We start from the raw sequence: 25,956 nt of genomic DNA, 5'->3' as shown, positions 1-25,956 counted from the left end.
GACTTAATTAACAAGGGCTTCTCTAAACAACCACTGTGGACCAGATACTTGCTTTCCTTATAGCAGAGAGAAGAGAAGATCCTATTTTGCTACTAAAGGTGTTATGGAAGCAGAGAAGTTTTGAACATATTGCTAATTTTTAAAATTTTTTTTTGACAGGCAGAGTTAGACAGAGCCAGAGAGAGACAGAGAGAAAGGTCTTCCTTTTTTCCGTTGGTTCACCCCCCCAAGTGGCCGCTACGGCTGGCGCATTGTGTCAATCCGAAGCCAGGAGCCAGGTGCTTCTTCCTGGTCTCCCACGCAGGTGCAGGGCCCTAGGACCTGGGCCATCCTTCACTGCACTCCCGGGCCACAGCAGAGAGCTGGACTGGCAGAGGAGTAACCGGGACAGAACTGGCACCCCAACTGGCACTAGAACCTGGGGTGCCGGTGCCGCAGGAGGAGGATTAGCCTAGTGAGCCGCAGTGCCAGCCATATTGCTAATTTTTAAAGTAAACTTGTTAGTCCTGATTGCTTGGTTCCCAACTAGTCTACAAAGGCCTACCCCATCCATAATTCATTCATTCAGTCATGCTACACAGTAAATAAACAATATTGTTCCGGACTGAGAATCTCAACTAATATATATAAAATCTTCTCTAAAAAAACTTTCCAAGGGGCTGACACTGTGGCATAGAAGGTTAAGCCTCTGCTTGTGATGCTGGCATCCCATATGGGCACTGGTTCAAAACCCGGATGCTACACTTCTGATCCTGTTCCCTGCTGGTGCACCTGAAACAGCAGACGACCACTGCACCCATGTGGGAGACCTGGAAGAAGCTCCAGGTTCCTGGCTTTAGCTTGGCCTAGTCCCAGCTGTTGCGGCCTTTTGGAGGGTGAACCAGTGGACTGAAGAGCTCTCTCTTTCTCTGTATCTCCCCTTTGTCTGTTACTCTGCCTTTCAAATAAATTAAAAAAAAAAAAAAAAAAAAAAAGCTTCCCAAGACCTAATCCAATAAGATGAAACTTTCTATACTGATTATTTCTAAAACTATATAGGGAAAAAAAAAAAAAAAATTAGGCATAGTCAACTGTCTTTCCTCTTCAGAGTTCTGGTGGGAAAATATTTTGCAAGTAAATAAATCACTAGTGAGAAAAAAATCCTAAAGTATATTTTTCAAAGCACATTTCTAAGGAACAATAACCATATGTGAGATGTCTGGGAAAAAAAGGCAGACAAATTAAATGGGAAAATTATATGTATAATCCACGTTAATATATTAAAGGTTTCTGAAGTCACGAAGTACACAAACCTGTTTATCTGAACACTCTCACACCTATTGAATCATAAGCCCTTTTTACTTATACATGAGGTTTTCAAAAAGTTCGTAGAAGACGCATATTATGAAAAACTATACAGATGTCAAATACTTCTTGAACCAAGAGAAATCTTTTCATTTTTTCATAAATTTTTTGAAGCACTCTCATACGCTACCCCAGTAATACACAGAAAAACATTTAAAAGCTTTATTGGAAGGGCAAGCCATGTGGTGCAGCAGGTTAAACCACTGCTTGCTTGCCATGCTGGCATCCCATATAGTTCTGGTTTGAGTCCCAGGAACTCCGGTCCCACTCAAGCTCCCTGCTAACGTACCTAGGAAGGCAGTACAGGATGGCCTAAGGACTTGGGCCCTTGCCACCAACATGCGAGACTCGGATGGAGTTCTGGGCTCCTCATTTCATACTGAACTAGCTCCATTCCCACCCACTGTGGTCATGTGGGGAGGGAACCAGCAGATAGATCTCTCTTTCTCTCTCACTCTGTCTCTCCTCTCTATCATTCTTTCACATAAAGAAATAAATCTTAAAACTAAAAACCATGGGAATGACTAGCAGAGATGACTCTATAATGTTCAAATTATGACTGAAAAAAGAGAAATATTTATTAAAAATTTAAATATATCAAAAATATAATAGATGCTATCAGTTTAGTCCAACAGTTAACTATCATGCACCTGGGATAAATTGTGGGGAGCAACTGGGAGCAACTCGGACTAGACTAAGTTACTGGAATTAAGACTTATTCTATGCATCTGCTCTCCCACAATATGGCGCTGAGAAGGGAGAAACAGCTTCTACACAGCTGCCTCCAGTTCAACCAATAAACTGTAGGACCTGCTCCTGATTGGAGGAGAGCAGCGTACTCGGCGTGTGGGTAGCAGAGTTGGGATTGGTGGAAGAGGACTATAAGGGAGGAGAGAGACAACATGCACCAGGAACATCTAAGGGGAACATCTATCTGAAGGAACACCTGTGCAGCCCCCGAGAGAGCCGGCCGGCGGTGTGCCGCTCCCCCGCGGAAGTGGGGAAAGTGGCTAGGGGGAACCGCCCTTCCACGGAGGTGGAAGGGTCGGTAGCCAACCCGGGAAGAACCAGCAGCAAACCCGGGAAGGGCCAAGCAGACGAAAGAACAGCGCAGGGTCCTGTGTCGTTCCTCCATGAAGAGGGGGAGCGACATAAATGAAGTCTCAAATATCATCAAGAAGGATTTTCCATTCAAAATTGTTCTTTTTAAATACCTGAAATTGGAATCTATAAGGAATTTAAGATTCAGTAGATACTAATTCTAAGCACACGTTTCACTTCTAAGAACTGAACAAATATAAAAACTTAAAAATTCTCACTCTGTTTCCTAATTTGCCTCAACTTGCAAAGGTTTGAATCCAAGATTCACCAATCAATAGCTGCCTATCTCTGAGCAAATAAGTTACCTGGCTATTCCATGTCTCCATTTCTTCATCTTGACAACAAATAGGATGGGCATAGGGCTAAATAATTTCTCTGTGGATCTGTTGTGGAGATTTCGAGATATCATATGATGTGATTACCCCTTATCTGACCAGAATGAAAACTTAGAAATGGTGACTGTTATAGGGGCATTGTGGTACAGTGGGTTAAGCTGCTGCTTGCAATGTGGACATCTCACATTGGAGTCCCAGTTTAAGTTTCAACTGCTCCACTACTGATCTAGCTTCCTGCTAATGTGTTGGGATGACAGTGGAAGATGGCCCAAATACTTGGTCCACCCACCTACATGGATAGAGCCATGGTTCCTAGCTTTAGCCTGGCCCAAAGCTGCTGTTACAGGCATTTTGGGGATTGAACCAGCGGATGGAACATCTCTCTATCTCCCTTCCTCTCTGTATTGTCCTGCTCTTCAAATCAATCAATCAATCTTAAAAAATATTTTAATAACAATGACAAAAATAGGATGAACTCTTGAACGCATATTTGTAAAACCAGAACTCTACCAGATCAAATTGTTATTAATCTTTGTACCTGTAGCTTCTGAAATTCTTCCACTTCTTGTCTTGATTCTTCAGATCTTCTCCTTCTGTCTTCTTCTTGTTGAAGTTTGTGAGCCAATTCTAAATCATTGGAACACTGGACTCTGTCCATGCCTAATAGATTTTTTGATGTTTATATTAAAAAAATGCAATAAAACCAAAGCTTACCTATCAGTTACTACATCTTTTAAAAACAGCAATTTCTAATCTTTGCTATTTAATCATGACTGTGAATTCTAATCTTTGCTATGATGTCATGGAACCACTGAGTGCAAATCTAGCAGAACTTAAAACAGCCTATGTAAGGAAATAAGATCCATTTAAATAATAACTAATATTCATTAAGTGTTTAAGTGACAGACAACATTATGAAGTAGGTATTATTATCCAATGAGGAAACAATAACTTAAAGAGTTAAGTAACAATTTTCTTTTTTTTTTTTTTTGACAGGCAGAGTGGACAGTGAGAGAGAGAGACAGAGAGAAAGGTCTTCCTTTGCCACAGGTTCACCCTCCAATGGCCGCTGCGCTGCGACCGGCGCACCGCGCCTATCCGCAGGCAGGAGCCAGGTACTTCTCCTGGTCTCCCATGGGGTGCAGGGCCCAAGCACTTGGGCCATCCTCCACTGCACTCCCTGCCCACAGCAGAGAGCTGGCCTGGAAGAGGGGCAACCGGGGCAGAATCCGGCACCCCAACCGGGACTAGAACCCGGTGTGCCAGTGCCGCTGGGCAGAGGATTAGCCTAGTGAGCCGCGGCGCCGGCGTAACAATTTTCAATGATGCTTCTTTAACACTAGTTAGATTGATTTTTCAAAGTAATATTGGAGGAGGGGCAAAGAGTAATAAAGAACATAATAATAAACAGTTGCATAGTACAGGTGTTACGTAGTAATTACAGCTTGCTCCTATACAAGTGATCCAACTTTGATATATGTTGCCCTAAGTCTTCTCTCCCAGTGTTCTCCAGATGCTTTAATCAGTGGCTTCTGGTTAGTACCTTTTCTCCTTGGCCCCCTAACCTCATGATGTAATTATGAGTTGAATACGAATATGCTTTCTTTCTTTTCACAATGCTCAGTAATTCCTGCAACTTCCTATTTGGTCCTCTTTCCATCCTTGGGGATGTGCAATTCTAAACTGAATTTTTTCTTAATCAACCCTGATGCCACCTACAGGGATTTACTCAGATCACATTTTTCTCTCATTACCCTCTACAGGCTTACAGAATAATAGATGCACCCATGCAAAACCTATCACAAACTGAATTAGAATTATCAGAATTCAGCTCCAATAGGGTTATTCTTCTACAGTAATTTCTTTGCAATTTTGTCAAAAGACAGCACACCAGCTGCAGTAGTAACGACCACAGGACTATTCCATTTTTGCTCCAGAAATTCTTATTTTAGGATTAGCCTAAATGAGCAGATAATGCTGTCCAGGGAAGTCACTGATACTGGTACTATGATACTCAATACTGAGTACCTGCATTAATAGAAGTTATCTATCTACCTTAAGAACCTGAAATAGGGGAGAACACAACTGGTTTCTCTTAGGGTCTACTTTATATTTTCTTTCAGTTGAGTTGTAAAACCCACATAGGATTGTTCTACTTTCAAGGCACTATAATGATTACCTAATGCCATTAAAAAAGATAGGGCGTTGTGGCTCAGTAGGATAATCCTCTGCCTGTGGCACCTGCATCCCATGGGTACCAGTTCTAGTCCCAGCTGCTCCTCTTTCAATCCAGCTCTCTGCCATGGCCTGGGAAAGCAGAAGATGGCACAGATGCTTGGGCCCCTGCATCCACATGGTAAACCCAGAAGAAGCTCTTGGCTCTTGGCTTTGGATTGGCTCAGCTCCAGCCATTGTGGCCATTTGGGGAGTGAACCAGCGTATGGAAGACCTTTCTCTCTTCTCTCCCACACTGTCTAATGCTACCTCTAAAATAAATAAATAAAATCTTTAAAAAAAAAACAGGAGATAGAGTTTTTACAGGGTTATTATAAAATCGACATGTAATTTCAGAAGCTAAGGCAAGCAGCTGGAAATGCACTGAAAAACTTTGGGACATTTTTAAATTATAAGTGCCACATGGCAGCTTCCTAGTTCAATGATTTTTGCTGATCAGTGGTACAGTGTGTTCAGATACTTCTAGCTGCTGAAGGAATGGCCTCAACTTATAAGTAAAATACTTCTTATATTGCATAACACTAAAAAATCATTTTCTTCAACATGTACACCCTCCAAATATTGGTGCTCTGGGACAAAACTCAAGACACATAGCCCAGTTTGGATGTCAGTCACCATAATTCACCCTTTACTTTTCTGTAGAACAACTAAAGCAAAGGGTACAAGACAAGAAGTCTGTAAAGGAACAGATTTATTTTTAAATATGAAGATTTCTGTCTGTAATTTATCTAGAAATTAGGTTTGTCTTAGGAAGTAGAAATTAAACGAAGACTTTCTATGTTTAAACATATAATCATACCTTGTTGAAAACTGCTTTCTTCTAAATGCAAGTCAACATGCTCCTGCAGAATACGGTAATCTGTACAGATGAGCCCACACATAGGACAATCGTAGAGTGGTCGATCACATTCTGTATGAGAGACACAATTGAACTGATTTTATTTTGAAATTCTTAGATTTTTCACCCCATGCCAAAAACTAACACCTACTAACTTTATTAGAGAAATAAAAGCTTTTTATAGTTGACTTTAAAAACTATTTTTCTTTATCTAGCATGAAGATGGAAGTCTGAGCAAAGTAAACACCTCTCTTACCACTCCAAAAAAGAAAATTCTAAGAATAAACATTAAGATCTGTAATCAGAACAAGAAAAGTAGGAAGAAAATTCAAGTGGTAACCAGAGGCAAGTACAGATATGGGTTTTTGGTGCTAAATTCTCAGCACACATGAAATTGAGTGGTCCAGCTTGCCTACAACAGAAGTGATATCTTCTGCAAGACCAAGACTTAGATTATAATGGGCACAGAAGAGGAATCCAGAATTGTGCATTTTCACTAAGTGAAAGTACTGATTAATCCATACAGGTAAGGCCTGGTCTGAAATTGGAGATTGTGAATTGCCAAGGTAAAGACACCACAAATCTGTTTCACCCCCATAATAGATCAATACTAAAACAGATGAATATGAAAATGTGAATTGCAAAACACATTAGGAGATCCAGAGCCATGAGAAGCAGTTCAGAAACTCACCAAATGAAAAAACTACCTCTAAAAAAATGGAGCTATGAGTAAATCTATCACAGTACAAAATAGAAATGTTCAAAATCCTCACTGAAATAAAAGAAGGAACTGAATCTTTGAAACCATGACAGGGATTATGGCAGTGAGTTAAGCCACCCAAAGAATGAGTTTTTCAGTACTGGCTATTCCCCTAATGATCTAGCTCCCTGCTACTGCACCTTGGAAAGCAGCAGAGGTTGGTCCAAGTGCCTGGGTCCCTGCCAACCCCATGGAAAACTCAGATGGAATTCCAGGCTCCTGGCTTTGGCCTGGCCCAACCCAGGCCATTGCAGCTATCTGGGGCATGAACCAATGGCTGGAAGATTTCTGTTCCCGGCCCCACTCTTTAACTCTGCCTTAGAAATAAATAAATAAATCTAAGAAAAAAGGGAAAAAAAGTAAGAAACCAGGGCAAAAAGTTATGAAATGAAAACAGAAATGAAAGAAATCTAAATATTAGAGAAAATAATTACTGAAGTAAAAGTGTAATGGCAAAGCTCAAGAGAATAGTGAAGTATTTACAAGCACTGAAAAAATATTTCCTACAGCAGCACTAAGAGATAAATGTAAATATGGTTTCCATGTGTAAGGTTGTTAAGATATAAAAGAAATCTTTCAGCCAGTTCTCTACCATAAAATGTCTCAGAGCCAATACCCAGAGATCATCCCTTTGATCATCTCACCACTGCAAGCCAACCCTTCCATTCCTTCTAGTTTAAACTGATCTCCAACCTTCCTCAGCATTAAGCAACTGCACCTAACATCACTATGTAATTTTATACTTTTTTAAAATGAACTCTTTTTACACAGATGATGGGAGAACTTCCATCCACTGGTTCACTCTTCAGCAGCCAGGGTTGGGCCAGGCCAACCAGAGAGCTTGGAACTCATTCTGTGTCTCTCGTGTGGATGGTAGGGGACAAAGTACTTGAGTCATTACCTGGTGCCTCCTGGGTTGGGCACTAGCAGGAATACTGGGTCAGAAGCAAGTAGCCATGACCCGAACCTGGCAGTCTACTATGGGATGCTGGCATCCCAAGCAGTGACCTAACTGTTGAGCCAAATGCCCATTGCTGCCCACATACTTTCCTTATAACCAGACGTCTAAAGCCTCAATCACACAGTTTAGCCATCATTATCCAAGGGAATCATCTAGGGATAACATAATCATCAACACAGCTTTGACTTTTTTTTTTTTTTTTTTTTGACAGGCAGAGTGGACAGTGAGAGAGAGAGACAGAGAGAAAGGTCTTCCTTTTGCCGTTGGTTCACCCTCCAATGGCCGCCACGGCCGGCGCGCTGCGGCCGGCGCACCGCACTGATCCGATGGCAGGAGCCAGGAGCCAGGTGCTTTTCCTGGTCTCCCATGGGGTGCAGGGCCCAAGCACCTGGGCCATCCTCCACTGCACTCCCAGGCCACAGCAGAGAGCTGGCCTGGAAGAGGGGCAACCGGGACAGAATCCGGCGCCCCAACCGGGACTAGAACCGGGTGTGCCGGCGTCACTAGGCGGAGGATTAGCCTAGTGAGCCGCGGCGCCGGCCAGCTTTGACTTCTAATTGGTCTGAAGAGTTTTTAAGTATTTACAGTATATCCACTAATCTGACTCCACTTATCAAAATCATTCTCCAAGTATAATTTCATGTACTTGGTTTAATTGAAATCTGCTCAGCCCATGAGACACCAATTTCCTCGACAGCCTCCTAACACAATTTTTTTTTCATAATTCAGGATCCTAGAAGTAGAAAATAAATTTCTCTTTCTCCATTCCATCACTTTCAAACACATTTTCTTCCTTCATCAACAGTCTACCTTCTTACTAGTCCATGTCACCACAATATAACATTCTGTATCCTTCTTAGGGGCTAGACATTGCTTTTCATTTCATGAAGATTTCAGTGCCTGGATCAAAATCTTCTTTTCATAATCCTTCTGCTACCATCTTTCTTGGCAACTTCCATATCCATAGGGAAAGTACTTTGTCTTCACTTCCAACAGTCTTTTCCTTCTCCCCAATTTAGCAAATGAATGACATAATTATGCCCTCTGTGATCATCAGTAACAGAACCACCTCTGAAATGTTCAATCCAAACATATCTCTTCTAACTACTTATCCTTCTACCTTACTTCTTTCTTACTACTCTGAAGTCTTTGACCTAATCAAAGCCTCCTATATACACAGCTTATATTTTCATTATTCATTACTTCCCTCTTTTTTTTTTTTTTTTTGCTTTCCAGTCTAAATTCCACATATCTTCTTTGTGATAATTATACTCTTAAGCTATCACTGAACTCCCTTGTTTCTGTACTGTGACTGAATGTTGGTTAAAGCCAGCTATCTGTCTATCCCACTTCTGTACCTCTAATGAAAACCAGGTCATTTTTTACTCAATGAAACATTTAGACTCATATGACTACCATATACAACACCTACAGTAGTTTAATGAGAAACATACAGTAAAACAGTGTACACAGCAGTGGCAAGTATTTCTTATTAAAGGAGAAGCCCACAAAATTTTTGATATTAGCAAATGATAAAATCATCTACTTAGATAACATGCAGGGAATCAACAGACAACTATCGAACTTAGTAAGAGTTAAAGACGACTAGATACCTTAATTATATATATAAATTGATGCTGTTTCTATAAACCTGTAAAAGCTAACTACATAAGGAAAAAAAACCTAATTTACAAAAGCAATAGAAACTACTGCTTAACAATTGTGTAATGAAATCAAAAAGACAAAGTTTTATTGAGGGATGCAAAAGATGACCTGAATTATGATGTACTTTGATCTCATTTTAAACAAAATTTTTTTAAAGATTTATTTATTTATTTGAGAGATAGTGTTACAGACAGTGAGAGGGAGAGACAGAGAGAAAGGTCTTCCTTCCATTGGTTCACTCCCCATATGGCCTCAACAGCAGGAGCTGTGCTGATCCGAAGCCAGGAGCCAGGTGCTTCCTCCTGGTCTCCCACTTGGGCCATCTTCCACTGCTTTCCCAGGCCACAGCAGAGAGCTGGATTGGAAGAGGAACAGCTGGGACTAGAATCAGCACCCATATAGGATGCAGGTGCCTCAGGCGGAGGAATACCCTACTGTGCCACGGCGCCAGCCCAACAAAATTTTTATAAAACTTGACAAACTGGTTCTAACAAACAAAAATTTTAAAAATGAGAAGGTCTAATTGATAATGAAAACAAAGAGGGAACAACACTATGGTACAGAGAGTTACTGCCTCGGTTTGCAGTGCTGGCATCCCATATGGCCACCAGTTCAAGTCCAGACTACTCCACTTCCAATCCAGCTCCCAGCTGATGCGCCTGGGAGAGCAGCAGAGGATGGCCCAGATTCTTGTGCAACTGCACCCACATGGGAGACCCAGAGGAAGTTCCTGACTCCTGGCTTTGAATCAGCTCACCTCCAGCCGTTGTGGCCATCTGGGGAGTGAACCAGTGGATAGAAGACCTCTCTCTCTGTCTCTACTTCTCTCTGTTAACTCTTTCAAAATAAATAAGATAAATCTTTAAAAAAAAAAAAAAGCATAAGGAAATAACATAGAAGGTGTTAATTTATAAAAAAGAAAATAAAGAGGGAAGAACTGTTCTTACATTTTATAAAATTATAGTTATTTAAAGCATTATACTGAAGAAACAATAGCCAAGTACACAAATAAAACAGAACTAAAAAAAAAAAAAAAAAAAAAAAAAAAAAAAAAAAAAAAACAGAAATTAATGGCCAGCGCTGTGGCATAGTAGGTTAAGCCTCTGCCAGCAGCGCCAGTATCCCATATGGGTGCTGGTTCATGTTCCAGCTGCTCCTCTTCCAATCCAGCTCTGTTCTATGGCCTGGGAAAGCAGTGGAAGATGGCCCAAGTCCTTGGGCCCCTGCATCCACATGGGATAGCCAGAGGAAGCTCCTGGCTCCTGGTTTCAAATCAGTCCAGTTTCTGCTACTGTGGCCATTTAGGGAGTGGACCAGTGGTGGAAGACCTCTCTCTCTCTGTCTCTCCCTCTCTTTGTCTATAACTCCGCTTCTCAAATAAACACATAAATCTTAAAAAAAAAAAAAAAAAAAAAAAAAAGAATTTAACCCACAGACATAAAACTTAAAATACACAAAAATTACGATGAGTCAGTGGTAAATCTGGTTTTCATACAGAAAAAAATTAAAAATTAGATCCCAAATTTACACAATACACACAATACCTACATACACAAAAGATCCAGATGGTGTAAAAAAAACAGAAAGCAGTTAAATTCATAAAAGAAAACATATGAGACTATCTTTATGACCTCAGGATAAAGACACTTTTTTAGATACCATGCAGAAGGAAACTTCAAAGAATATTTAAATCCCATAGAAATTTAAAGGATAAGCATTAAGCCTATGGCATATAGTTGAAGTCAAGTATTAGAACTGAAAATAAATTTAAGATAATTGAAAGTGAAAACTCAATACCAAATAGGACAAGAATATAAAGGCAATTGGAAAAGTAGACATAAAAATTAATATGCACTTTTCAACAAAGGAAATTAAAATAACTGTGCAAGAAATTAATTTCATTATCAGGGAAATGCATTTCAAGAAGTATCTAGACATGAACTTTATATCTTTTACAAAAGCTAAGTCAAAATGGATATTAGATCTAAGTGTAAAACTCATAACTATAAAATTCTTAAGAGTTGTGAGTTTTTAGATACAAAGCAAAAGTATGAAACATGAAAGTGGACATTATCAAGTTGTACTTCATTAAAATTAAAAACTTCAGCTCTGTAAAAAGACACAGAAATGGGCAAGTACAGACTGGGTTTAAATATTTGGAATATGGCCGGCGCCGCGGCTCACTAGGCTAATCCTCCACCTTGCGGCGCCAGCACACCGGGTTCTAGTCCCAGTCGGGGCGCAGGATTCTTTCCCGGATGCCCCTCTTCCAGGCCAGCTCTCTGCTGTGGCCTGGGAGTGCAGTGGAGGATGGCCCAAGTGCTTGGGCCCTGCACCCCATGGGAGACCAGGAGAAGTACCTGGCTCCTGCCATCGGATCAGCGCGGTGCGCCGGCCACAGCCGCCGGCCACAGCGCGCCGGCCGTGGCGGTCATTGGAGGGTGAACCAATGGCAAAGGAAGACCTTTCTCTCTGTCTCTCTCTCTCACTGTCCACTCTGCCTGTCCAAAAAAATAATAATAAATAAATAAATATTTGGAATATATGTATTGGATAAAACACTTGGATCAAAAATATAAAGGAACTCTTAAAGCTCAACAATAAGGAAAACACATGAGATCCTGAATGAGATCTCATGAACAACAGATCCTCAAAATACATGAGGCAAAACCTGAGAGCTAGAAGGAAAAACAGACAAATTCACAATTGTGGATTTCAACAACCCATTCTCAAAACTGATACTACTGTTAGAGAGTACTATAAGGAAATAACCAAATATAGAGATAATCTGAGTACAAACACAATCTAACTGACATATATAGAATTCTCCACCCAATGATGCACAGGATTCTTTTTAGGTAGTCATGGAACATGTATGATGATGGACCAAATCTTGAACCATAAAACAAGCCTCAACACATTTTTAAAAGCTGATATTACATCATATCCGATCATAATAGAGTCAAATTAGAATTCAACAACACAAAGTTGGAGTCCACAACAGTCCAAACACTGCTGGATTGTTTGAAATAAAAGTCTACCTGCTGGAAACTAGACACAAAGGTTCTTAAACTACTCTCAGTGTAGCTGAAACATTGTATTTCTTTTCATTTATACATTGTACTTTTAGGTTGCAATAATGCAAATGAACAATATTACTATACACATAAACTGAATTTAAAAACACATTTGTAGTAATCTGATTCACAAACCAATTTTCAGGAAACCACAAATATTAAACAGACTACTGTTACTTATAATTTATATCAAAATGAATACTTTACCTTCTAAGGGAGTATCTAAAAGATCAGCATGGTTGGTTTTCACATGAGTTTCCATATCTTGACTATGATCCTCTATTTTTCCACAGAATGGACATTCAGGAAGACTATATGTGGTTTCATAAATTGATCCTTTTATTTCTGTTAAGCAAGGCTGTTTTTCTCTACCTTTCATGAATTTTCTTGACTCAGTTAAGTTCTCCGAATACAAGTCATGTTTTAAAGCACCATCCTCAGGCAGGTTTTGAGCTGATTTTTTTGGATGATTAGATGCACAAGCTGAATGAATACTCGAATTAACTTCTGTTCTACCCTGCAAGGTGTTATCCTTCTTGTTATCTGAACTTCCATAAGGTACTGTATTTATTCTCTCAAAGTTTCTTTCTTGTGTGCTATGTTCAAAATGAGCAGTTTCAATATGAAAGCACATTTCATCATAATTCACACCAGACAACTTGCAAAATGGACATATAACTTCATTTTCCATGTGAACGATCAGGAGATGAGTCTTCATGTCTGGCTCTGAGCTTACTGTTTCACCACAAATATCACAAGAAAGCATGGTATGACAGCTAGCTGGAAAAGAAAACATTTTTAAGTTTCAGAGTAAGAGTTGAAGGAAAAGGTAATTCATAAAATGATTTGGGACAATAATTTCATATTTACTGCTGGATTACTTTGATGATAAAATTTTCTATGTATTTTAATTGTTCCTTAACATTCATATTTATTTATAAATTTCCACTACTGCATTTCAGCTTTAGCTTTCAAGAAAACAAAGGCAATAATAAAAATAATAATTCCAAAAATAAAGTATTTTAAAATATGTTTCAGGGGCCAGTGCTGTGGCATAGCAGGTGAAACCGCTGCCTGCAGTGCCGGCATCCCGTATCGGCACTGGTTCGAGTCCCGGCTGCTCCACTTCTAATCTAGCTCTCTGCTATGACCTGGGAAAGCAGTAGAAGATGGCCCAAGTCTTTGGGCCTCTGCACTCATTTGGGAGACCCAGAAGAAACTTCTGGCTCCTGGCTTCGGATCAGCATAGTTCTGGGCGTTGCGGCCAATTGGGGGTGAACCAGTGGATAGAAAACCTCTCTCACATGCGCTCTCTGCCTCTCCTTCTCTCTCTGCGTAACTCTTTCAAATAAATAAATCTTAAAAATATATATATATATCTGTGTTCCAGGTAAGATGTCAGATAAGAGAAAACAAAGAGAAGAATCCTATTTAACTACTAATGTATCTAAATACAGAACTTTTCAAGTTAATTATAATGGGGAGGGAAAATAAACACATCTTAATTGCAGGTACCATTTAGGCAGCTTTAGGTTTATGTAACTATCCTAAGTACTGTTATTACCAATCTACACATATGGGAATTTTGACTCAGTTCACCACAGCCAGAAAACAATGGGAGCAAAAATTCCACAGCTGTATGTCAACCAAAAGGAGAAAAGTTGAGGGGGTAAAGTGGAAGAGAGCTTCGTCCGCAGGTGCAAGAACAGTTTTAAAATTTCAGGTTTCATTACTCTAGTAAGACATTTCATCTCACTGAGGTTCGGTTGGTAAAATGAGCTGAATTAGATCAGTAGTCACTCTTGGATTACATGGATTAATAAAGAACTGGCTCCTATATCAAGGTGATGACAATTTTTAAAAAGCAATTACCTCCACCACCTTCCCACTAGAGACTATTTATAGACAACCAAAATAAAAGTCTAAGGGCAGTGATCCCTTCATTTAACAGATTTAGCACGTGGTCCTCACCTTTCTCATTTCTCTGCCAAGTGAAAGCAGCCTTTGATTTTAGAAGGAAGACCCCCCTGAGCAGCACCTGCCCTCGCCCTGGCCCCCACCCCAGGGAGATGAACATCACACTCTGGGTTTCATCGAGTCCAATGGCTGGGGTGAGCTCAGATACAGGGTGCACCTGGACTTGCCCTCAGAAGTGAGTGAGCCACACACGAAGGCCACGGCAGTTGCAGGACTCGGTATGAGGAAGACGCAGTAAGGGCGGGAATGTCCAAGTCTGAGCAAAGTTCCAGACCAACGTCCGGAGCGAGGACACGAAACCAGCCCAGGCTGGGGGAGTGAGGGCTGGCATTGCCAGTTCTTACCCGCCCAGAGATCGGCAGCTGCAACACCAGGCACCCCACTGCTTCCTCTTCGAGCCCGCGGCTACAGCAGCAGGGTCCCGCTGGCAGAAGAGAGCGTGTGCGGCGTCCAATACCGCTCCTGTATTGAAAGTCTAAACTCAAGCACTCCCAGAGCCAGAGATTCACAATTAACTAGAAAAGAATGAGCAGCTCCAAGAAACCTTAATCCCCAGTTCCGCGTTCAAAACAGCACTTCCTCTATCTGCAGGAAGGGAGGGAATCCCAGGATGCCCCGCTCCGGTCAGCCTGGGTTGTGGTGCCTTCTGGTAGTCGTAGTCACTGCACCATCGTTTCTTTCATTCTCCCATAGGGGTCCTAAGTCCTGATTTCTTAGAAGAATCATTTGGCTGTGAGGTCTTTCAGAGTCAATCTGAGTGAATTCATAGGAAGAGTCCTAGGGCAAGCAGGAGTCGACATTACTTAATTGCCTAGGGCCTGGCTGGCTAGCACTCAGTTCTAATATTAGCATTAGGTGCCAAGCGCCACACTAGCTCCACAGGTGGAGATAACTAAGGTTTTTAAACTCAAGGTTAGAAGATCACAAGTACCTTATTTTTGTCATTAGTCGTTATTTAATTCAACAGTTACAGACTGGAAAGGCATTCTGCTTAGAACAGGAGCTACAGCAGCAATCAGAACATAAAAAATCCAGGACATTCAAAGGTGACATTCCAATGAGGCAAAGAAAATCAATAAATAAAGGGATCACAAACAGTGCTACGAATAAAAATCGAGTTCATAAATATGAATACTGTTAGAAAAGGTCCCTCAGATGAGCGTGTTGAAGAACAAATCTTGCATCAACAGGATGAAGAGCATTTCTGGCAGATAAAATAAGAATGAAAGCATAAAGTGAGAGCAAAAAGAATATATTGTGTTCAGAACATAATATAGAAGGGGAGAGAGTTATTACAAGAGGAAGTCAAAGTTATATGCAGGGGCAAAATTATGTAGGATCTTGTTGAAAGCTATTGGATTTAAATAAGAAGGTGATGTCTAATGTTAACTTGTATATTTTTAAAATTTATTCTAGGTAGTTGTGGTGAAACATAGCAGACTGGATATGTACATTTATATTTCCTTTTCCTTTAAAATATATTAAAATGACAATAGAGGAGTAAAAAAATAAAAACAAGCTAATGAGGTTTCCATAAAACAACAATTACCTTAGCTAAGATGAGAAGTCAACAAAAAACAAGTTAGTTCGTAACCTCAGAAATCTGGAAATGTTTGTAAATTCAAGGCCAGATGAAAGATGTTGAAATTTGAGACTGAGAAAAAAAAAGTAACATTTTGCTAAAAGTCTAAATAAGGAGCAGTTAGAAACCCACCTCCAGATTTCTTCCAAAAGCAGCTGCCAAGTGACTCATCTTTCCTCTCCAGGCAGAAGGCTACAAGCTTACTCCATGAAGAAAATAGTCACACACCAGAAAATCTATAAACCCGGAAGTGCAGAGATGAATAAAGCCTCTGGACTGAAAATGGTTGGAGGGAAGAAGTATGGAAAAGTAAATTACTAAATTATGAATCCCCCTCCTTGCTTCATATTCTGATATCTGATTTGTGCTTCCAAGGCAGGAAATTGGAAAGCTTCCCCCCAGAGAAATAGATTTCCCAAGAGCAAATATTTAGATACATGGACTTTTAGGAAGTTCTCCAGTGGAATAGCCAGGTCCCATTTCAACACTCTGTTATAGGGCCATAGATTGGTGAATAAGCAAGCACCATGGATGTATAGCTCGAAATAATTTTCTTTAGTGCATTATTCTTCAAAATGAATAGATACTCATGAATCATCAGGCATTTGAGTACAACCAATGACAGGAAAGATGGAAAACAAAACAATTAAAAAATGAAAGTGAATTCTGAAAAAACTCAAAGAAGGAAGAAAAAATGAAATATCAAAAAAATAATATCCCCAGAGAGTTTAAGAAGATATTATTACGTTCTGAATCAAAAATAGGAAATTATTATTGTAAATAAACTACAGTTATAGGTTTAAAATACATACCTAAATATAAGCCTAAGAGATAAATCTAAAGAAATTTATCAGAATAATGGCTAGAAAATAGAAGAAAAAATGTCAAATGATAAGTTGGGTCCCACATTGAGCAAAAAGAGATATGGAAAGGAGTATCAGGAAAATAAATTTGGAAATTAATGATCGAAGAAATGAAATTGAAGGTAATGTTTCAAAACATTATTCTTTTTTATTTTTAAATGTTTAAAAAAGATTTATTCATTTATTTGAAAAGCTGAGTTACAGAGAGTCAGAGGCAGAGAGAGAGAGAGATGTCTTCCATCTTCTGGTTCACTCCCCAGATGGCCACAATGGCCAGAGCTGAGCTGATCCGGGATCCAGGAGCTTCTTCCAGGGCTCCCACGTGGATGCAGGCACCCAAGGGCTTGGGCCATTTTTTACTGAATTCCCAGGTGTATCAGCTGGGAGCTGCATCAGAAGCCAGGATCAGCCAGGCTTGAACTGGCATCCATATAGGATGTCAGTACTGCAAGTGGCAGCTTTACCTGCTACACCACAGTGCATGCCTCTCAAAATATTATTCTTTTTTTTAAAAAAAAGATTTTATTTTTTAACAATTTATTTTATTTATTTGAAAGAGTTACAGAGAGAGGCAGAGACAGAAAGAGAAAGAGAGGTCTTCCATTTGCTGGTTCACTCCCCAGATGGCTGCAATGGCTGGAGCTGCACCCATCCGAAGCCAGGAGACAGGCATTTCCCCCAGGTCTCCCACACTGGTGCAGGTGCCCAAGGACTTGGGCCATCTTCTACTGCTTTCCCAGGCCATAGCAGAGAGCTGGATTGGAAGAGGAGCAGCCCAGACTTGAACCGACGCCTATATGGGATGCTGGCGCTCCAGGCCAGGGCTTTAACCTTTTGTGCCACAGCACTGGCCCCCAAAACGTTATTCTTTATTCATTCTTTCCCAGGAAGATTCCACAAAAATAAGGAAGGAAGCAAAAAGCAAAGATGTAGAATTTGAAAAGAAGCTACATAAAAATGAGAAGAATGGGAGGGAGGGAGGGAAGGAAGAGAGGAAGAAGGGAGGAAGGGAGGAAGGAAGTGGAGGAAGGATAAACAGAGAGAGGGAAGAAGCAACTTGCAGATCACCTCAAGCTCATGACTACATTGAGAAAAAGAATTATGCCCTGTGGGCAACAGAGTAGTGGCCCTCTAAGATGTCCATATTCTAATTCTAATCCTCAGGAATTGTGAGTATGTTACCCTTACACAACAAAAACTGCCTGTGATATGATTAAGCTAAGGATCCTGGGATGGGGAGATTATCCAGTGGGCACAAAATAGTCACAGTTGTGCTTATACAAAGGTAATATGAGGGCCAGTTTCAAAGGAGTCCCAACAACAAAAGCAGAGGCCAGAGTGATGTGATTAATGAAAGGATATATAAGTCAAGGAATTCAGGAAACAAGGACTGGAAAAGACAAGGAAATAGATTTTCCCAACAGTGTTCAGAAAGAACATAGCTTTGCTAGAACCTTTATTTTGGCTCAGTAATACCTGTTTTGGACTTATGGCCTCTAAAAGTATAAGACAATAAAATCTCTGTTGCTTTAAACTAATAAATTTGTGGCTATTTACTATAACACCAATAGGAAACTAATGCGTACATTTAGTGGTGTGTTTGATTATGAATTAATGATGAACATATAGAAAACTGAGCAAATGATGACAGAAAACAAGTGGTCATTAAATTTAGAACAATGAAAATGCTATGTAAAGAAGAAAATAAAATTAATTACAGTATAACATGAGTACAGCTTTTATCACTATTAATATAAATGGTTTACATATACATTAACCAAAATAACTTTGATAGAATTATATATAAGAGGATGTGAGATGAGGAAGTTGTGTGGGTGTGTGTGTTTGTACACACATGTTGGAAAGCCAGTATAGCTGTGAATGATAAATCAGCATCTCATATAAAAGATTAGCAATATATTATGTATGAAAGTTTTAAAATTTTCTAAAAATATAAAAGAAATATCAATATAAATATATGATTTCAAAATATGAATGCAATAAGCAAATTTAAAATGGTAGTTCCTGGAGAGTGGCAATTTGGGAAGGTCAGGGAGAGAAGTGCTAACCTTCACACAAAAAACTTTGTAATATTGGAGTTTAAGAGATATTTAATTATATTTTGTTAAAATAAATAAAATATTAATTTTAAATTACTCTGCCTTGTGGTTAGGGAATAAATTGTAAAGGAGTCACGATGGGCAGAGACTGCTTAGTCAGGACAGTGAGTTTATGAAAGAGATGATGAAACACTGGAGCAGATGTCAGCAGACAGAGTAGGCAGATGAAGGTGGTTTTGTAAATAGATCCTAAAGAAAGGAAAAGATAGATGATAATTTCTAGGTTTTATAAATGAAGCGTTTGGCTTCATGGTGGCATCATTACAGAAATAGAAAAAAAGAAAAAATGAGGTGGGTAAGAGTGGAAAGGGATCAATAAATATGTTTTGAGTTATCAAATATGAGATGCCATCAGTCATCCAAATGGAAGTTGCATGTATGAGTTTGGACCTCAAGGGCTGAGGTTTTAATTTGGCAGAAAGAAGTTGTAGGTAAGTACACTTTCATGACACTGCAGTGAGTGAATACAAAAGGACTGGGAAACCAAGATTTAGAGACTGGTAGGGGAAGAGGGCTCAGGAAAGGGGATGAGAAAGAGTGGACATGAAGTGAAAGAAGGTTATGGTTTTTCCATGGAAAACTGAACAAGTGTGTGGTGGTTATCTATGGTACACTGCTCAAATCCTTAGGACTAACGCACTTATTCCCATATTGCTAAGGGTTCTAGGTCAGGTTGCATTCCAGAAATTGTCCTCCGGTTAAAGGAGCTGTCTCACTCAAGAGTGGGTACCTTCCTTGGGCTTGATTCCATGACATCTAATGACTAATTGGTTTAGGGATGTAAAGGCTCAGTGGGGTTGAGAAACCCCAGATCTTGCTGAAAAGACACCCATTCCAAGTCTACTCAGAAGGGAGACATACTTTAGAGTCATCTTCAGGTATGTGGAAACAAATGGAGACCACCTAAATGAGAACAAGGAACAACAAATTTGTTCAGCACTGACAATAGTGAGGGAGTCAGCCACCACTCTCTGACTCAGATCCGTCCTGATTGGTGGACCAGTAGAAGCGGGGTGTTGAATGTAGTAATATAGGAGTGAAGGCACATTTGGCTCTCTATAGTTTGTCTTTAATTGGGAGTGGAGACAAAAATTAGGGAGGCTGTCAGTTAACTGTGAAGTCCTGGCCACTGTTTGGCTTTGCCGACTGGTTGCTACATGCAGTGGTCTGATTTGTTCTTGTGCATAGCAGGTTGTCTTGCTGGATTCCTTGCTTCAGGTTATAGGTTAGTGTTCTGTTTTTGTATACAGGTTGGCCATTGTTTCTTCTTCTCTGGAAGGAGAGGAAGAGGGAAATATGAATGTCAGGGTGGCCAAGTGTTTAAGGCGGATAAAATCCTGTTAATATTTCATAAAGTTTTGTCTAGGTTTCCTGTGTCAAGATTTCCTTCCTTTCTTGGTCACACATACCTCCCCTCTGTTTATTTTTCAACTACTAGCCCTGGCAAACACGTTATAACCGTCCCTCCCCCACAGTCAGCGGCCACTAAAATCCAGGGGTTGGCGCAGGCGCCCACGCGCCCGACCGCGGCTGGGGACTGGGAGCACGGTCGGCTGATCTGGGCGGACACGCCTCCTCCTCCGCTCGCCGCCGCCGCCGCCGCCGCCGCCGCCGCCTGCAAGGGCTTCTGGGAACCGAGACTCGGGGTCTCGGGGAAGGGGCGCAGGTGACCGCCATCTTGGATTTCGAACAGGCGCGCTGCCCTCCGCAGTAGGGGCGGAGTGGCCGTCCGTCTGTCACTCGCAGCAGCCGTCACCGCCGGGAGGTGGGAAGTCAGGGCACAGGAGAGTAGCACGTTAATGGGTAAGTGGGAGTGACACGACCAGGTTGGGGGAGTGTTGGGCTTGTCCCTTTGGGTGCTGCCAGCGCCTGGGCTACTTTTTATGTGCCCCTTGCCTCGCGAACGGTTCGGGACCTGGCTTTGCCGGAGTGTCTCAGGTTTCGCCGAGGCGACAGTGGTCGCGGGGGGCGTGGCAGCCACACCTTTCGCTTTCAGACGCGAAGGCGAGGCGATTCCAGATTCGCTGCCCGGCCCGGTTGGTCCTCCGCGGGAGCCGTGGGCTGCCGGTCGTCTGCTGTCGCTGCCTGGCCACGCCGTTTCTCGCTAGTTCTCGATCCGCGATCTCGCCAAACGTTGCCGCCGGTTTCTGCTTCCGAGCGGCCAGGTCCGGCAGCTCGTGGGGGTGCCACAGTGTCGGGGGAAGAGGCCGGTCCCAGTCCCAGAGCTTAGGTGCCGCACCCACTCCCTCCAGCCGCTCTCTTCCCACCTGGGAGGCTGCACGAGCTCCGCCCGGCTTCTGCAGACTCTCTCTGAGAGCCTGTCAGCTCCATTCCAGGATGAAAACTTAACGGTGTTCACAGGTAATGCTTGAGAGATCAAAGCATTGGAAAGGGCGTACTGAAAACTTCAGAAGAATGTGACACTGGCGTTTACTCTTGAGCTTTTGGAACAACCAAAAAGCAACACAAAGACTTCAGACTTGTCTCTTAATTATGGCACTAGTAATGACTCAAGTTTTCTAGGACTTGTGTCTTTATAGACCTAGGTGCTGCTTGTTTGCTTGCACGGGCTCCAGTCGACACTTCTCCCATGTACAGTCCTGTAATTTTTACCCACGAGGAACCCAGACGCGTAGAAATAAAGCTTTACTGGCATAAGGATTTCTGTTGATAGAAATTAGCAAAACAACTTGTAAGTTCAGGTTCCAGTTATTTACCCACCTTCAACATGGTTTTCTCAGGAGCTGGATAAAAAATAAGCTTATGAGTGAAAGAAATAATGCCTCCGTTGCAGAACTTTAAAAATATCTAAATAGCATTTCTTACATTTAAAATAACTTTGATGAGACTCCAGCTTACAGTCTTTAAACTTTTTTTTTTTCCAATGAACGAAGACTTCCATTGAGTGGGGCAACTTTAGGAATACTGTTCCTTGGCCCTAATTTGTCCCTGTTAAAGCAGTACAGCGAGGATCCACAGTTAAAAAGGAAGCAAGAAGTTGTACAATAGACGAAAAAGGAACAAGTGATATATGATTGCAGGGACTGCCTTTTATTTGGTTAGCAGATTTATACTGAAAGGTTTTACTGCCCAGATTAAGAGTCTGGGAACTAATTGGTGTGTGCCTGTGGAGTGAGGAGTGAGGTCCGCAGTAATTCAATCAGATGGGGGTAGAAAATATTAAAAGTTCTGATTATTTACCTTTTGAAACTACTCCTTCTTTAAAAGTTTCTTTTTTGTGTGTGAATTTTACAATGGGGTGATATATTAGATTGTTAATACTTACAGATTGAGAATTTATACACATATATTTTATATGTATAAGAGTATATGATCAAATATGAAATATTTTAAGAGACTTCTTTTCATGAACATTTTATTTTACTCAAATATTTTATATATACTGAGCATAATTAAACAGCTAACATTTTGGCCCAACTTACCCTGTTCTGAACTCTGATGGGAATGCCAAGATGGTATAGTCACTTTGGAAAACAGTTTGGTGATTTTTGAAAAAGTGAAACAAAATTTAACATATTTTCCACGAATCCTATTCCTAGATATTTACCCAAGATAAATGAAAACCCAGATTTAGATTTACATAAACACCTGTACATGAATGTAGAAAATTTATTCATAACTACCAAAACTGGGAAACTACTCACATGTCATTCAACTTGTAAATGAATAAACTATAATACAGTAAGCAATTGATATATGCCAGTGATGTATATTACTCTCAAATACTATTATAAACGAAAAGAAGCTGGTTTCAAAAGACTACAGTGAAATGATTCCATTTATGTGAAGTTCAAGAAAAGGCAGACAGAACTATAGGGATGGAGAATAAGTCAGTCATTGCCAGGTATAAATTGTGGAAGAAGGAGTAATAGGAGCAGCATGAAGGAGTTTTGGGTGTGAAAGAACTGTTCTGTGTCTTGATAATGATAGTTATATTCCTGTGCATTTATTAAATTCATAGAACCATATCCTAAAAATGATTTCTACTGTATGAAAATATAAAATGAAATACTAACTGAATTCATTATTCTTGTTTCAGAAACAAGTAGGGAAGTAAACAAAATAACCATTTCAGTGATCTCCCACTTGTATTCCTTGTATTGAGTTATTTTGTCATAATATTATCTGACATGGCTCAAGCTAATAATCATGGAATCTAATTCTATTCCTTAGAATCAAGTCCAGACTTTTTTTTTAAAGACAAAATTCTTTCGAAAAAGTTTAACGTTTTATAAAGTATTTGTTTTGAAGATTAAATTTTGAAAGCTATGTAAACCAGACACAAGTTTTGAAATGAACATCTCAAATCACTTTAATACCTTTTTCTCATGGGATGATAGCAGTCTTATTATAATACTTTCTTATTTTTATTAAAAGTAGCTCTTTCCAGATTATTACTAACAAATTCTGATTTTTAGTACAGGTTGTGTATCCCTTATCTGAAATATTTGGGACCGGAAGTATTTGGATTCCAGGTTTTTCTGGATTTTGTAGTTGCACAAACGTAATGAGATACCACAGGGATAGGAACTAAGTCTAAATATGAACCTCATTTATGTTTTATATAAACTTTATGTACACAGTCTGAAAGGAATTTTACACAGGACGTGTAACAACATTGTCACGATGTGCTACTTGAGACTGTGTTGGCACTGAAAAGACTTCAGATTTTGCAGGGTTTAGGTTTTCAGATTAGGCATGTGCAAACTATACTGTGCTTAGGCAAGATAGAAACATAATACTTTCTATTTATTTTTAAATTTCTTATGAACTGTTTTCTAGTTAAAAGCTGTTTGGTATTAAGTGTTTTATGCTCAAATTCTAAAAGTAACCATAGTCCTCAGCTGCACTTTTTGCTCTAAGACTTTCATGTTTTAGGGATATTTACACAGTAAATGTAATTTCAGTCACTGTGCTCTTCCTCATCACTGAAATATGAGTTTTTCTTTATCCTTATTCATCTTGTTCATCTGATGTTGAGGGACCCCCTGAACTGGGTTTCCCTTTTCTTTATTCGTCTTCAGGTTTGGCTTGCTGGAAGGCAATGGCCTGGCTGAGGCTGTCCAGAGCAGGTTCGTCCCCTTCATCTTCACTTTCTTCTACTTCCTTGATTTCTTCTTCTAGTTCAAGAACTTTCTTTTTTTCTTTTTTATTCTTTTTTACTTTCTTCTTTGGAAGGTCACATTCTCCAAGCATAATTTTAGGACAGGCATGACTTAAATGTCCACTTTCTCCACATTCATAGCATTCGGATTTATCAAAGTAGTTTCATCTTAGGATGAATTCAGCTGCTCTTTCCTTGTCGGTAGCAATGCTTGCTTTAATCACTCTACCAAAGAACTGTTGTTTATCGCTCTGGTGCAGTTTTTTATTTTTTAAAGATTTTATTTATTTATTTGAGAGGTAGAGTTATAGACAGTGAGAGGGAGAGATAGAGCTCTGATGCAGTTTTGCTCAGTCTTTATCCAAAAACAAAATGAATGCAACCCCTTTACTCTTCCTGGTATCTTTATCTTTCATTATAGTAACCTTTACAACTTTGCCATACTTGGAAAATATCCCATATAGGTCATTGTCAGGGAAAAGGGTAAGTTGGAAACACACATGGTGCTTTTACTTGGGACCAATCCACCACTCATTTCTTCAAATGGGGGTTGGTGGTGTGGGAGCCTTCTGCCAAGCAGGCTCACTCCTGACTCCTGGTGCACCCTTGCTGTAGCCTGGGTTTGCGGGTGCTGGATAAGAGCAGGCACCAAGAAACAGACCTGGGCGGCCGTGGGCCCCGGTGGCGGCACACTGAAAGTCCACATTTTTCAACTGAATTGCAAAATCGTGTATCCTCTCTTTAAGGCTTCTCACAAGCATTTCTTGCTCAGGTACACTAGATTTCTTACAGTTCTGTGGCTGTGCTAGGCTTCTTCAAACACTTTGCTTTGTCTTCCATCCTCTTTGCTTGAAATGAATATTTTCTCACACATGTAAAGTAATACTTTATAAAAAAAAAAGAAATGAATATTTTCTCCCTTCTCACTTTCCATCCTCTTCCCTGGCAAATTTCTGTTTATCCTTTAAGATAGGGTAACCATGAAGCCTTTCAGAGAATCCTAAGGTATACAGCTTGTTGCTATATCTTCAGTGCTCTCACTGAAGTTAATGTGTATGTGTTAATGTACTACTCACAATGAGATTCACTAGGGCAGGTGGTTAGCATAGCAGTTTAGAGTCCACTTGGGACACCTGCATCCAATGTTGGGATGTTTGGGTTTGAGTCTCAGCTCCACTCCCAATTCCAGCTTTCTGCTAATGAACACTTTGGAAGGCAGCTGATGATGGCTCGAGTGGTTTTGGCCCTGTCACCCATGTGGGAGACCTGAATTGAGTTTTGGCTGCTGGCTGTGGCTTGGTTCTACCCTGGCTGTTGTGGGCATTTGTGGAGTGAACTAGTGGATGAGAGATCTCTGCCTGCCTGAATCTCTGTATCTCCTTGCCTTTCAATAAGTAAATTAAAAAAAAATTGCCAATTTTTTTGGTGTGTTTCATCTACTTCACAGATGGAAGCTGGATGCCAGCCTCTTCATTTCCTGTGTTTACTTAATAAGCTGATTAATCACAGTGTTCTATCTGGTTGGACATGAGTATATCCTCTGAATTTTTCAGAATAACATATTAACTAGTCACTAATGATCTCTCACGTTAATCTTAAGTAGACTGATTATTTTCTTTGTGTGTAAATGTAGCATAGGTTATAATATGAGCATTTTGATATTCATATCTTATGTCTAAATATAAGGTAATTCTGTTAGATTATATGGAAGTTTATAATTCATTCTTTAGAAGTAAAACTAGTACATGTTTCAGATGTAAAATTTTATATTATAATATGTATAATAAAATATTTGTATTAATGTTCATATTTTAAGATATGTTGAAATAAAACTAAAAATGAAATGCATAAATATTTCAGTATTTCAAAAGAGCTAATTATACTAAAGTACTAAAAAACTGGTATTGCAGTCATAACACAAGTCATGGCCCTTGTGGCTTTAGTTCTTAAGGCCGTGTTTTAGTGAAAGAAAC

The 25,956-nt window shown here is 40.1% G+C and overlaps 2 protein-coding genes and 1 pseudogene across 10 annotated transcripts in view; 1 reads left to right on the top strand and 2 right to left on the bottom strand.

Moving 5' to 3' along the window:
• The window catches only part of ZUP1 (zinc finger containing ubiquitin peptidase 1), a 34,836-nt gene extending 13,857 nt beyond the window's left edge, over positions 1-20,979 (bottom strand). Inside the window, exons 1-5 of one of the 5 annotated variants that reach the window (XM_008263412.4) lie at positions 20,842-20,979; positions 14,638-20,130; positions 12,524-13,096; positions 5,815-5,925; positions 3,319-3,440 (exon numbers count right to left, since the gene is read on the bottom strand). In XM_008263412.4, coding sequence (XP_008261634.1) covers positions 3,319-3,440; positions 5,815-5,925; positions 12,524-13,082 — 792 coding nt within the window. In that variant the 5' untranslated portion in view covers positions 13,083-13,096; positions 14,638-20,130; positions 20,842-20,979. Of the gene's footprint in view, positions 1-3,318; positions 3,441-5,814; positions 5,926-12,523; positions 13,097-14,287; positions 20,131-20,841 lie in introns of those variants that run through there. The other 4 variants (XR_011388560.1, XM_008263413.4, XM_008263411.4 and 1 more) reach the window with 4 other exon arrangements.
• The window catches only part of KPNA5 (karyopherin subunit alpha 5), a 95,721-nt gene continuing 89,362 nt past the window's right edge, over positions 19,598-25,956 (top strand). For 3 of the 5 annotated variants that reach the window (XM_008263417.4, XM_051855390.2, XM_002714763.5), the window contains exon 1: positions 20,386-20,661. In XM_008263417.4, coding sequence (XP_008261639.1) covers positions 20,658-20,661 — 4 coding nt within the window. In that variant the 5' untranslated portion in view covers positions 20,386-20,657. Of the gene's footprint in view, positions 19,737-20,385; positions 20,662-20,869; positions 21,220-25,956 lie in introns of those variants that run through there. The other 2 variants (XM_051855389.2, XM_017345332.3) reach the window with 2 other exon arrangements.
• Positions 23,783-24,518, bottom strand: LOC100343062 (zinc finger CCHC-type and RNA-binding motif-containing protein 1-like; annotated as a pseudogene).

Source organism: Oryctolagus cuniculus, chromosome 5 (assembly GCF_964237555.1).
Source record: "Oryctolagus cuniculus chromosome 5, mOryCun1.1, whole genome shotgun sequence".
Classification (NCBI taxonomy): Eukaryota; Metazoa; Chordata; class Mammalia; order Lagomorpha; family Leporidae; genus Oryctolagus; species Oryctolagus cuniculus.
The sequence above is the reverse complement of the archived record's forward strand: the minus strand, read 5'-3'. Positions and strand labels throughout refer to the sequence as shown.